The sequence below is a fragment of the Oncorhynchus kisutch genome, linkage group LG8, assembly GCF_002021735.2.
Source record: "Oncorhynchus kisutch isolate 150728-3 linkage group LG8, Okis_V2, whole genome shotgun sequence".
Lineage (NCBI taxonomy): Eukaryota > Metazoa > Chordata > Actinopteri > Salmoniformes > Salmonidae > Oncorhynchus > Oncorhynchus kisutch.
The window spans coordinates 17,935,604-17,950,128 of NC_034181.2; the positions used below are offsets into that span (position 1 = coordinate 17,935,604).

The window sequence follows — 14,525 nt, forward strand, 5'->3', positions numbered from 1 at the left end:
AGCTTGGTCGCAAATGGGTCTTCCAAATGGACAATGACCCCAAACATACTTTGAAAGTTGTGGCAAAATCGCTTAAGGACAACAAAGTCAAGGTGGCCATCACAAAGACCTCAATCCCATGGAACATTTGTGGGCAGAACTGACAAAGCGTGTGCGAGCAAGGAGGCCTACAAACCTGACTCAGTTACACCAGCTCTGTCAAGACGAATGGGACAAAATTCACCCAACTTATTGTGGGAAGGCTACCCGAAACGTTTGACCCAAGTTAAACAATATAAAGGCAATGCTAGCAAATACTAATTGAGTGTATGTAAACTTCTGACCCTAGTTCTTGTGTTATTTGTTTGTTTTAGTTGGTCAGGACTTGAGTTGGGTGGACATTCTATGTTTAGTGTTTCTAGTGTTTCTAAAGTCTAGGTTGGTTTTCTGTGTTCGGCCTAGTATGGTTCTCAATCAGAGGCAGGTGTCGTTAGTTGTCTCTGATTGAGAATCATTCTTAGGTAGCCTGGGTTTCACTGTTGTTTTGTGGGTGATTGTTTCCGTGTCTGTGTTTGTTCACACGGTACTGTTTCGGTTTTGTTCACGTTTATTGTTTTGTATTCATTGAGTGTTCAGTTTATGTTTTTAAATAAACAACCATGGACACTTACCATGCCACATCTTGGTCCGATCCTTGCTACACCTCTTCAGAGGAAGAGGAGGAAAACGCACTGGGAATGTGATGAAATAAATAAAAGCTGAAATAAATAATTCTCTCTACTATTATTCTGACTTTTCACATTCTTAAAATAAAGTGGTGATCCTAACTGACATAAGACAGGGGATTTTTACTAGGATTAAAAGTCAGGAATTGTGAAACTGCGTTTAAATGTATTTGGCTAAGGTGTATGTAAACTTCCGACTTCAACTGTATGTACAAGAAGTGGTGTAATTTTAAAACGGTTCACTCGGTATGGACGAGAATACCCTCAAATTAAAGCTGACAGTCTGCACTTTACCCTCATAGTCATTGTATCATTTAAATTCCAAAGTGCTGGAGTACAGAGCCAAAAGAACAACAAAATTGTATCTGGACAATATCACTGTTTTTAATATCTTTAGAAAGAAATAACATAATAGCATATTTGACAGCAAAATAATTTGTATCTGATATTTGATTATTATTCATCCAAATACATTAGTCTGTAATTTTCGCAATATTTTTTAAAAATAGTTTTATTTTCGTAAATAAATATTGCTTAAAAATGTGACCGTGCTGTTTCATTAGGTATTTCTCTATTCACTAAGTCAGACATAATCACTTTTACCATGTAACCTCATAAATACCCGGTAAACAGACTGTAAACTGAGTCATCCTGATTTTACACAGTCATCTCCTTAAGTCTCCGCCCCTTCCCCTTTGTCTGACAGCATAAAGAGAGAAGGAACCACAATATACCTGCATCACCATAGTGGGACAACGTGACAACAGAACCTTCCTCCTTCTAGCAGTCATACTGTAGTAGAACGACAGGAAACGCTTGGTTTCGTCTGCACCATTCTGCTTCTGTAGGTGTACTGATAACACCCTACCATCTACTAAACCTGCCAACCAACCTTCAGTTCCCATCACCTCTCCTTCCACCTGCAGAGAGAGAGAGAGAGAAAAAAAGAAATCACCTTAAGAAAGGGAGAGAAGGCAGTTATCATGGATACGAGGAAGCACCTGTGTTCCCTGGCCCGTATGTTGCTGCCTGCCCTGGGCTTTGTCCTCATCTGTGTGGGGGCCTACCTGATGTCCCTCCACAATGTCTACAACAGCTCCCTGTGTTACATCCTGGCCTACATCCTCATTGCCTGTGGCTTGTGTTGCCTCCTCACCGGGGTCTTCTGGACCATCTGCCATGGCATGAAGAGGAAGAGGCAGAGGAGCAGGAGCCACCACACAGCTGCACACATCCATGTCTACACCGTTGACAGGTATGCCTCTGCTCTCTCACTCACCTGGGGACAGATTCAATTAATGCTTGAATTACTTATATACTCAACAAAAAATATATAAATGCAACAATTTCAAAGTTTGTACTGAGTAACAGTTCATATGAGGAAATCAGTCAATTGAAACACATTAATTAGTCCCTAATCTATGGATTTCACAACTGGGAATACAGATATGCATCTGTTGGGAAACAGATACCTAAAAAAAAGTGGCCTCACAATGTGCCTCCAAACCTTGGATCTTTTATTTCAGCTCATGAAACATTGGACCAACACTTTACATTATGTGTTTTTATTTTTTCTCATTGTATATCATTCGTATTTCGTATTTTCCATTTATTGAATAATTAATTTGAGACTTTTACAGAGACTGATGCAGTGGTAGTACATTGAATTATCAACAGTCAGGTGCATTGCATCTATATATTCCTATTATGTACACAAGACTATGGGTTAGTGCATTGCCGGATAGCTGTCAAAATGTTTATAAACTGAACTCATAATAGGGTTTCTTAACACTTACATATGATATTTGTTGTATAATGTACTGTACGCCTCATTCCTTTCAACAACTCACCTGGAATGTGTCTGTTGTTCTCTCCAGACCCAGCTTCCACCTTCCTTCATATGAGGAGTCTCAGCACAACCACACCTCTGCCTTCTCTGCTACTGCAGCTGCAGCTTACTCTGTGCTGGGGCTCTCTGAATACGGCCTGAGGTTCAATCTGGCCCCCCCCCTGTACACCCAGGACATCTCTGAGGCCCCAGACGACACCTTCAACCATGAAGAACCACCTGCTTACTCTGAGATGGCCATGCAGCTGCACAGGGAGCCACAGGGGCTTCCACAGCAACCAGAACATTCCGGTTTGGACAGAGTTCCATGTCCTGAGCTGGACGGTCGATAGGTGGTGGACTCTGGAAGGTGATGACGTCACCTTTGTGTACTGTTTAAAACGAGTGTCTCCCTGCCTGACCTTTGACCTCTGATCTTTTAGGAGATGTAAACTACATGGCCCTTTCTGCTCAGAGGTTTTCTGGAGAACGGAGACAGGTGGGAGTGATAGCTAGGAATGAGACTGTCTTGAGCTTTTGCTGAGACCTGAGATACTATGTGACTAAAAACATCTTTGCTGTTTCACATGTGGCTGAACGGTAGTAACCAATAGCAACAGGTCATACAGTGAGCTACAGGTTGATCAAGACAAATGTCTACAGAATGCTAGTGAAGGATGACAGTCTAGGTATGGATGTCTCTATAAATCTGATGCACTTTAAAAAACAAAGACCTGCTTGTTTTTGCTCGTTGTTGGATGTGACTCTGAGTGCAGTATTGGAACACTATATATACAAAAGTATGTGGACACCCCTTCAAGTTAGTGGATTTGGCTATTTCCGCCACACTTGTTTCTGACAGGTGGATAAAATCAAGCACACAGCCATAGGATGTCACCTTTCCAACAAGTCAGCTGCTCAAATGTCTTCCCTGCTAGAGCTTCCCCAGTTAAATGTAAGTGCTGTTATTGTGAAGTGGAAATGTCTAGGAGCAACAACGGCTCAGCCGCAAAGTGGTAGGCCACACAAGTTCACAGAATGGGACCACCAAGAGCTGAAGCGCATAGCTACCAAGTTCCAAACTGCTTCTGGAAGCAACATCAGCACAAGAACTGCTCATCGGGGGCTTCATGAAATGGCTTTCCATGGCCGAGCAGCCGCTCACAAGCCTAAGATCACCATGCGCAATGCCAAGCGACGGCTGGAGTGGTGTAAAGCTCTCCGCCTTTGGTGAATCACACTTAACCGGCTGGTAGTCCAACGGACGAATCTGGGTTTGGTGGATGCCAGGAGAACGCTACCTGCCCCGAAGCACAGTGCCAACTGTAACGTTTGGTGGAGGAGGAATAATGGTCTGGGGCTGTTTTCAGGGTTCCGAGCATACAATGAGATTCTAGACGATTCTGTGCTTCCATCTTTGTGGCAACAGTTTGGGTAAGGCCCTTTCCTGTTTCAGTATGACAATGCCCCCGTGCACAAAGCGAGGTCCATACAGAAATGGTTTGTCGAGATCGGTGTGGCGGAACTTGACTGGCCTCCACAGAGCCCTAACCTCAACCCCACTGATCACCTTAGGGATGAATTGGAACGCCGACTGAGAGCCAGGCCTAATCGCCCAACATCAGTCCCCGACCTCACTAATGCTCGTGTCTGAATAGAAGCAACATCTAGCGGAAAGCCTTCCCACAAGAGTGGAGGCTGTTATAGCAGCAATGGGGGAACCAACTCCATATTAATGCCCATGATTTTGCAATGAGATGTTCGACAAGCAGGTGTGCACATACTTTTGGTCATGTAGTGTATCTGTTTACGAAGGGCACTGTACAGTACGTTAACATCACACCGTTGTACATGGACTTGTATTGTACTCGTATATTGTGTTCTGCAGCCACTGAGAGCTTTTATAAGCAAAGAATGTTTATCAAAAATAAAAATATATTTTATCACAAAATCTGTGATTCTCTGTGAATCTGTTACATCTGCCCAGTTGAAACTTTCTCCACATTCATGACTTTTCACAACAATCAAACTCATCAGTAAAAGAGGGGCTGAAGATTTAAGTCTCAGACTACGTAACTTGATAAACACACACACACCCAGCCTCTAGTCGGCTCATTCAAACCCTCTGCACTCCACTGCAACACACCCAGCCTCTAGTCGGCTCATTCAAACCCTCTGCCCTCCACTGCAACACACGCAGCCTCTAGTCGGCTCATTCCAACCCTCTGCCCTCCATTGCAACACACGCAGCCTCTAGTCGGCTCATTCAAACCCTCTGCTCTCCATTGCAACACACGCAAACTCTAGTCGGCTCATTCAAACCCTCTGCTCTTCACTGTAACACACCCAGCCTCTAGTCGGCTCATTCAAACCCTCTTGTCTCCATTGCAACACACGCAGCCTCTAGTCGGCTCATTCCAACCCTCTGCTCTTCACTGTAACACACCCAGCCTCTAGTCGGCTCATTCAAACCCTCTACTCTCCCCTGCAACACACGCAGTCTCTAGTCGGCTCATTCGAACCCTCTGCTCTCCACTGTAACACACCCAGCCTCTAGTCGGCTCATTCAAACCCTCTGCTCTCCACTGCAACACACGCAGCCTCTAGTCGGCTCATTCCAACCCTCTGCCCTCCACTGCAACACACGCAGCCTCTAGTCGGCTCATTCAAACCCTCTGCTCTCCATTGCAACACACGCAGCCTCTAGTCGGCTCATTCCAACCCTCTGCCCTCCACTGCAACACACGCAGCCTCTAGTCGGCTCATTCAAACCCTCTGCTCTCCATTGCAACACACGCAGCCTCTAGTCGGCTCATTCAAACCCTCTGCCCTCCACTGCAACACACGCAGCCTCTAGTCGGCTCATTCAAACCCTCTGCTCTCCACTGCAACACACCCAGCCTCTAGTCGCTCATTCAAACCCTCTGCTCTCCACTGAAACACACGCAGCCTCTAGTCGGCTCTTTCAAACCCTCTACTCTCCACTGCAACACACGCAGCCTCTAGTCGGCTCATTCAAACCCTCTGCCCTCCACTGCAACACACGCAGCCTCTAGTCGGCTCTTTCAAACCCTCTGCCCTCCACTGCAACACACGCAGCCTCTAGTCGGCTCATTCAAACCCTCTGCCCTCCACTGCAACACACGCAGCCTCTAGTCGGCTCATTCAAACCTTCTGCTCTCCATTGCAACACAAGCAGACTCTACTCGGCTCATTCTAACATTGTTGTTGTTGTTGTTGTTATGAGACTCCTTCAGTCATCCTCAGGCCACTTGGTAACATAAAGGTTGTTGAACACACTGTTGTGAATACATACACACATCTGGGGTTAAGGTAGGTCTAATTCCTGAGCAGATAAGCAGACAGATAAAGTGTCCAGAGTTCATGAAAGGGAATCAGCCTTTTACAATCTTATGTCTGTCTGTATCCGAAAGGAAACAATGTCATGTACTCACATTTAACGACTGCAATAAAAGCCATTATGCAATCAAACTCTAGTCTTTTTTCTGAGGCTGTACGGCACACACACACTCAAGATATTCACCACAATAACTTCACAATTGACCTTGTCACAAACAAGGAGCATTTGAACAGGGCATGAGGAAGCCAGAATGGTTACAGAGCAAGAATCCAGAATGGTTAAGGAGCAGGAATCCAGAATGGTTACAGAGCAGGAATCCAGAATGGTTACAGAGCAGGAATCCAGAATGGTTACAGAGCAGGAATCCAGAATGGTTACAGAGCAAGAATCCAGAATGGTTACAGAGCAGGAATCCAGAATGGTTAAGGAGCAGGAATCCAGAATGGTTACAGAGCAGGAATCCAGAATGGTTACAGAGCAGGAGTTATTGACATCACCTTGTTCTAATGTAGTTATTGACATCAGCCTTGTTCTAATGTAGTTATTGACATCACCTTGTTCTAATGCAGTTATTGACATCAGCCTTGTTCTAATGTAGTTATTGACATCACCTTGTTCTAATGCAGTTATTGACATCAGCCTTGTTCTAATGCAGTTATTGATATCTGCCTTGTTCTGATGTAGTTATTGACATCAGCCTTGTTCTAATGTAGTTATTGACATCAGCCTTATTCTGATGTAGTTATTGACATCAGCCTTATTCTGATGTAGTTATTGACATCAGCCTTATTCTAATGCAGTTATTGACATCAGCCTTGTTCTAATGCAGTTATTGACATCAGCCTTATTCTAATGCAGTTATTGACATCAGCCTTGTTCTAATGTAGTTATTGACATCAGCCTTATTCTGATGTAGTTATTGACATCAGCCTTATTCTGATGCAGTTATTGACATCAGCCTTGTTCTAATGCAGTTATTGACATCAGCCTTATTCTAATGCAGTTATTGACATCAGCCTTTTTCTAATGCAGTTATTGACATCAGCCTTATTCTAATGCAGTTATTGACATCAGCCTTATTCTAATGCAGTTATTGACATCACCTTGTTCTAATGCAGTTATTGACATCAGCCTTGTTCTAATGTAGTTATTGACATCACCTTGTTCTAATGCAGTTATTGACATCAGCCTTGTTCTAATGCAGTTATTGATATCTGCCTTGTTCTGATGTAGTTATTGACATCAGCCTTGTTCTAATGTAGTTATTGACATCAGCCTTATTCTGATGTAGTTATTGACATCAGCCTTTTTCTAATGCAGTTATTGACATCAGCCTTGTTCTGATGTAGTTATTGACATCAGCCTTATTCTAATGCAGTTATTGACATCAGCCTTGTTCTAATGCAGTTATTGACATCAGCCTTATTCTAATGCAGTTATTGACATCAGCCTTGTTCTAATGTAGTTATTGACATCAGCCTTATTCTGATGTAGTTATTGACATCAGCCTTATTCTGATGTAGTTATTGACATCAGCCTTATTCTGATGTAGTTATTGACATCAGCCTTATTCTAATGCAGTTATTGACATCAGCCTTGTTCTAATGCAGTTATTGACATCAGCCTTATTCTAATGCAGTTATTGACATCAGCCTTTTTCTAATGCAGTTATTGACATCAGCCTTATTCTAATGCAGTTATTGACATCAGCCTTATTCTAATGCAGTTATTGACATCAGCCTTTTTCTAATGCAGTTATTGACATCAGCCTTATTCTAATGCAGTTATTGACATCAGCCTTTTTCTAATGCAGTTATTGACATCAGCCTTGTTCTAATGCAGTTATTGACATCATCCTTGTTCTAATGCAGTTATTGACACCAGCCTTGTTCTAATGCAGTTATTGACATCAGCCTTGTTCTAATGCAGTTATTGACATCAGCCTTTTTCTAATGCAGTTATTGACATCAGCCTTATTCTAATGCAGTTATTGACATCAGCCTTATTCTAATGCAGTTATTGACATCAGCCTTTTTCTAATGCAGTTATTGACATCAGCCTTATTCTAATGCAGTTATTGACATCAGCCTTTTTCTAATGCAGTTATTGACATCAGCCTTGTTCTAATGCAGTTATTGACATCATCCTTGTTCTAATGCAGTTATTGACATCAGCCTTGTTCTAATGCAGTTATTGACATCAGCCTTGTTCTAATGCAGTTATTGACATCAGCCTTGTTCTAATGCAGTTATTGACATCAGCCTTGTTCTAATGTAGTTATTGACATCAGCCTTGTTCTAATGTAGTTATTGACATCAGCCTTGTTCTAATGTAGTTATTGACATCAGCCTTGTTCTAAAGTAGTTATTGACATCAGCCTTGTTCTAAAGTAGTTATTGACATCAGCCTTGTTCTAAAGTAGTTATTGACATCAGCCTTGTTCTAATGTAGTTCTTGACATCAGCCTTATTCTAAAGTAGTTATTGACATCAGCCTTGTTCTAATGCAGTTATTGACATCAGCCTTGTTCTAATGTAGTTATTGACATCAGCCTTGTTCTAATGTAGTTATTGACAGCAGCCTTGTTCTAATGCAGTTATTGACATCAGCCTTGTTCTGATGTAGTTATTGACATCAGCCTTGTTCTAATGTAGTTATTGATATCAGCCTTATTCTGATGTAGTTATTGACATCAGCCTTTTTCTAATGCAGTTATTGACATCAGCCTTGTTCTGATGTAGTTATTGACATCAGCCTTTTTCTAATGCAGTTATTGACATCAGCCTTGTTCTGATGTAGTTATTGACATCAGCCTTGTTCTAATGCAGTTATTGACATCAGCCTTGTTCTGTTCAATGTTCTCTACCTATATAGCACTCTAAATACCTAGATTCATGTTACGTTATTCAGACCAATGAGAATTAGCACCTTTAAAGCCAATTATTTAAGAATACTATTTTTGCAGATAGAACATTATAATTGGAAGGTCACACAGTTGTAAATACAGCTGATCTGGTCTGGGTCAGGAGAACACATCATCTGAATCAATTAAACCTGAATAAATAAGTCTGAAAGTGATACAGGTGGGTGGATATTTCTCTGGACACAAGTAAGGATACACACAATACACATGTATTACACAATTCCATATGACAGTTGGAATACACATGAACGAACAGCCCACTAAAGATGAAGGAAAATAACCATATTGTAGCCACAAGCCAGTCTGTCTTTGGACAACCCTTTTCACACTATCCTGTCTACCCGAACCATACTGTGATGGCTCAGATATTTTCTCTTCACATCCTTTCCAGCATCAAGGTTCCAGCGACTAAGCAGCTGCATAACACAGTACAGTTCGGCTCAGCAGGATGAGAAGGATACTAAAAGGAGGTGAATAACACTACCTACTAATATTCCCAGTAACAGAAGGGACTAAGTAAAAAGACATTACACACAAAAGATACACATTTATTTGGATAAAAAACAAAAACAAATGAAATACATCTATGGCAAAAACAGGCCGTCTAATGAAGAGCAGAAAAACTAAAAGTGGTGGTGGCCCCATTGGAACAAGAAGTTGTTAACAGATACCACCTCGACTAACCTGTAGCCCAGCACGTTAACTCTGTACCGGTACCCCTGGTTATAGCCTCGATATTGTTATTTTATTGTGTTACTTAAATATATATATATTTATTGAACTGCATTGTTGGTTAAGGGCTTGTAAGTAAGCATTTCACGTTAAGGTCTACATCTGTTGTATTCGGGGCATGTATGGTGTATGAAAAATGGACTTCTCCCTTTTAATTCAGTCTGTCAACTTTATAATGATCACACACACACACACACACACACACACACACACACACACACACACACACACACACACACACACACACACACACACACACACACACATCCAGAAAATACAACTTTCATAACAGAAGCCTTATATGAACAAATGTTGTTTATCAACAGCTGAAAGAAACAGTTTGCTTCTTTTCTTTGCAGACTACATAATATCTTACATGTTGAGAGTGAGAGAGATTAGAGAGAGAGAAAGAGAGATAGAGAGAGAGAATACATGTAGTTCTTGCCTACTATTGGCCCCAGGTGTGGCAACAAGCAGGACGGTGTGGCCTTAGGGACTTGGCCATAGATGTTTGTGTGTGTTTGTGGGGGGAACACTCAGGTGCTGTGTGTGTGTGTGTGTGTGTGTGTGTGTGTGTGTGTGTGTGTGTGTGTGTGTGTGTGTGTGTGTGTGTGTGTGTGTGTGTGGGGAGCACTCAGGTGGTGTGTGTGTGTGTGTGTGTGTGTGTGTGTGTGTGTGTGTGTGTGTGTGTGTGTGTGTGTGTGTGTGTGTGTGTGTGTGTGTGTGTGTGTGTGTGTGTGTGCAGTGGAGCAGAGCTCAGGTGATGACGGTGGGGCCGCGGTGTCCTGTCCTCTCGTGGATGTCAGAGATCTTCAGGGCGATGGCGATGAGGGGACCCAGCACCGCCTGGGACACAGAACACACAATGCTTTATACACAGTTCACACAATACACACATACTGGCGATGAGGGGACCCAGCACCGCCTGGGACACAGAACACACAATGCTTTATACACACTTCACACAATACACACATACTGGCGATGAGGGGACCCAGCACCACCTGGGACACAGAACACACACTGCTTTATACACACTTCACACAATACACACATACTGGCGATGAGGGGAACCAGCACCGTCTGGGACACAGAACACACACTGCTTTATACACACTTCACACAATACACACATACTGGCGATGAGGGGAACCAGCACCGTATGGGACACAGAACACACACTGCTTTATACACACTTCACACAATACACACATACTGGCGATGAGGGGAACCAGCACCGCCTGGGACACAGAACACAAACTGCTTTATACACACTTCACACAATACACACATACTGGCGATGAGGGGAACCAGCACCGTCTGGGACACAGAACACACACTGCTTTATACACACTTCACACAATACACACATACTGGCGATGAGGGGAACTCATAGCACCGCCTAGGACACAGAATACACACTACTTTATACACACTTCACACGATAAACACATTACTGACAAAGCTTCAGGCTTTCTTTTCTAATGTGGGATGACTGTGGAGACTCTGAAAGGATGTTCAAATAAGTGTTGATACAATGTCCCATTTCCTGTTGCTGCAGGATTATTTTGCTGCAATAGGAAACTGGCTCAATTGAAGATCCTACATCGGTAACAATCATAGAAGCCACTATAAACGAATACAGAAAGTAACCAAGGAAACAACAAGCGTCATGAATCAAGACCAATCAACAGTTTACTACCAAGTCCCTTCTCTTCACTTTGGACTCTCTGTCCGATGTCCTGGCCAGAAAGGACCTCTGCAAAGAATTGAATCCATTATCAGTGTGTTGCAAAGCCAGTCAACTCCAGGCTAACTTTATACTGTCCAGCCGCACCTTAGTATCCACTGACAGTTCAACAGTCTCTGATTCAGAGGGGTTGGGTTAAATGCGGAAGACACATTTCAGTTGAGAACATTCAGTTGGACAACTGACTAGGTACCTCCCTTCCCTTTCCCTATTGTGTTGGCGCAACTCACAACCTGAAGTTACCTGTTAAGTGAGGTAACCATGGTAACCATAGAGATAAGCCACAGCTTGCGTCAATGACGACAGATCCAATGGTATAGTGGTTTCCTGGCTCAGTTCAAAGCGGTTTGTGAGAGAATGTTTACATGGAACTGATCAATCTAATCAAGGCAAGCAGTGTTTCATCATAACAGATCACTGATAACTAAGCCTTGGCATCAAAACAGCACACAACTCTATACTGACTAATACTGTGAACCACAATATGATACTGACTAATACTGTGAACCACAATATGATACTGACTAATACTGTGAACCACAATATGATACTGACTAATACTGTGAACCACAATATGATACTGACTAATACTGTGAACCACAATATGATACTGACTAATACTGTGGACCACAATATGATACTGACTAATACTGTGGCATGGTTAAAGTACACTACTGGTCAAACACAATATGATACTGACTAATACTGTGGCATGGTTAAAGTACACTACTGGTCAAACACAATATGATACTGACTAATACTGTGGCATGGTTAAAGTACACTACTGGTCAAACACAATATGATACTGACTAATACTGTGGCATGGTTAAAGTACACTACTGGTCAAACACAATATGATACTGACTAATACTGTGAACCACAATATGATACTGACTAATACTGTGGCATGGTTAAAGTACACTACTGGTCAAACACAATATGATACTGACTAATACTGTGAACCACAATATGATACTGACTAATACTGTGACATGGTTAAACTACACTACTGTTCAAACACAATATGATACTGACTAATACTGTGAACCACAATATGATACTGACTAATACTGTGGCATGGTTAAAGTACACTACTGGTCAAACACAATATGATACTGACTAATACTGTGAACCACAATATGATACTGACTAATACTGTGAACCACAATATGATACTGACTAATACTGTGGCATGGTTAAACTACACTACTGTTCAAACACAATATGATACTGACTAATACTGTGAACCACAATATGATACTGACTAATACTGTGAACCACAATATGATACTGACTAATACTGTGACATGGTTAAACTACACTACTGTTCAAACACAATATGATACTGACTAATACTGTGGCATGGTTAAAGTACACTACTGGTCAAACACAATATGATACTGACTAATACTGTGGCATGGTTAAAGTACACTACTGGTCAAACACAATATGATACTGACTAATACTGTGGCATGGTTAAAGTACACTACTGGTCAAACACAATATGATACTGACTAATACTGTGACATGGTTAAACTACACTACTGTTCAAACACAATATGATACTGACTAATACTGTGAACCACAATATGATACTGACTAATACTGTGAACCACAATATGATACTGACTAATACTGTGACATGGTTAAACTACACTACTGTTCAAACACAATATGATACTGACTAATACTGTGAACCACAATATGATACTGACTAATACTGTGGCATGGTTAAAGTACACTACCAGTCAAACACAATATGATACTGACTAATACTGTGGCATGGTTAAAGTACACTACTGGTCAAACACAATATGATACTGACTAATACTGTGGCATGGTTAAAGTACACTACCAGTCAAACACAATATGATACTGACTAATACTGTGGCATGGTTAAAGTACACTACTGGTCAAACACAATATGATACTGACTAATACTGTGGCATGGTTAAAGTACACTACTGGTCAAACACAATATGATACTGACTAATACTGTGGCATGGTTAAAGTACACTACCAGTCAAACACAATATGATACTGACTAATACTGTGGCATGGTTAAAGTACACTACTGGTCAAACACAATATGATACTGACTAATACTGTGGCATGGTTAAAGTACACTACCAGTCAAACACAATATGATACTGACTAATACTGTGGCATGGTTAAAGTACACTACTGGTCAAACACAATATGATACTGACTAATACTGTGGCATGGTTAAAGTACACTACTGGTCAAACACAATATGATACTGACTAATACTGTGGCATGGTTAAAGTACACTACCAGTCAAACTCAAATTTTTTATTTATTTATTTATTTTACCTTTATTTAACCAGGTAGGCAAGTTGAGAACAAGTTCTCATTTACAATTGCGACCTGGCCAAGATAAAGCAAAGCAGTTCGACAGATAAAACGACACAGAGTTACACATGGAGTAAAAACAAACATACAGTCAATAATGCAGTATAAACAAGTCTATATACAATGTGAGCAAATGAGGTGAGAAGGGAGGTAAAGGCAAAAAAGGCCATGATGGCAAAGTAAATACAATATAGCAAGTAAAATACTGGAATGGTAGTTTTGCAATGGAAGAATGTGCAAAGTAGAAATAAAAAATAATGGGGTGCAAAGGAGCAAAATAAATAAATAAATAAAAATTAAATACAGTTGGGAAAGAGGTAGTTGTTTGGGCTAAATTATAGGTGGGCTATGTACAGGTGCAGTAATCTGTGAGCTGCTCTGACAGTTGGTGCTTAAAGCTAGTGAGGGAGATAAGTGTTTCCAGTTTCAGAGATTTTTGTAGTTCGTTCCAGTCATTGGCAGCAGAGAACTGGAAGGAGAGGCGGCCAAAGAAAGAATTGGTTTTGGGGGTGACTAGAGAGATATACCTGCTGGAGCGTGTGCTACAGGTGGGAGATGCTATGGTGACCAGCGAGCTGAGATAAGGGGGGACTTTACCTAGCAGGGTCTTGTAGATGACATGGAGCCAGTGGGTTTGGCGACGAGTATGAAGCGAGGGCCAGCCAACGAGAGCGTACAGGTCGCAATGGTGGGTAGTATATGGGGCTTTGGTGATAAAACGGATTGCACTGTGATAGACTGCATCCAATTTGTTGAGTAGGGTATTGGAGGCTATTTTGTAAATGACATCGCCAAAGTCGAGGATTGGTAGGATGGTCAGTTTTACAAGGGTATGTTTGGCAGCATGAGTGAAG

General features: G+C 41.7%; 2 protein-coding genes across 2 annotated transcripts in view; one reads left to right on the forward strand and one right to left on the reverse strand.

Moving 5' to 3' along the window:
- Positions 1–1,421: 1,421 nt before the first annotated feature.
- Positions 1,422–4,483, forward strand: LOC109894936 (transmembrane protein 252). Its single transcript, XM_020488596.2, has 2 exons — positions 1,422–1,959; positions 2,582–4,483. The coding sequence occupies exons 1-2, from the start codon at positions 1,688–1,690 to the stop codon at positions 2,883–2,885; spliced, it is 576 nt and encodes a 191-aa protein (XP_020344185.1). The 5' UTR covers positions 1,422–1,687; the 3' UTR covers positions 2,886–4,483.
- Positions 4,484–9,003: 4,520 nt separating this feature from the next.
- LOC109894935 (phosphoglucomutase-like protein 5) overlaps positions 9,004–14,525 on the reverse strand; it is a 60,700-nt gene continuing 55,178 nt past the window's right edge. Inside the window, exon 11 of the mRNA XM_031829747.1 lies at positions 9,004–10,394. Within this exon, the coding sequence (XP_031685607.1) occupies positions 10,305–10,394 (90 nt within the window). The 3' untranslated portion in view covers positions 9,004–10,304. The remainder of the gene's footprint in view (positions 10,395–14,525) is intronic.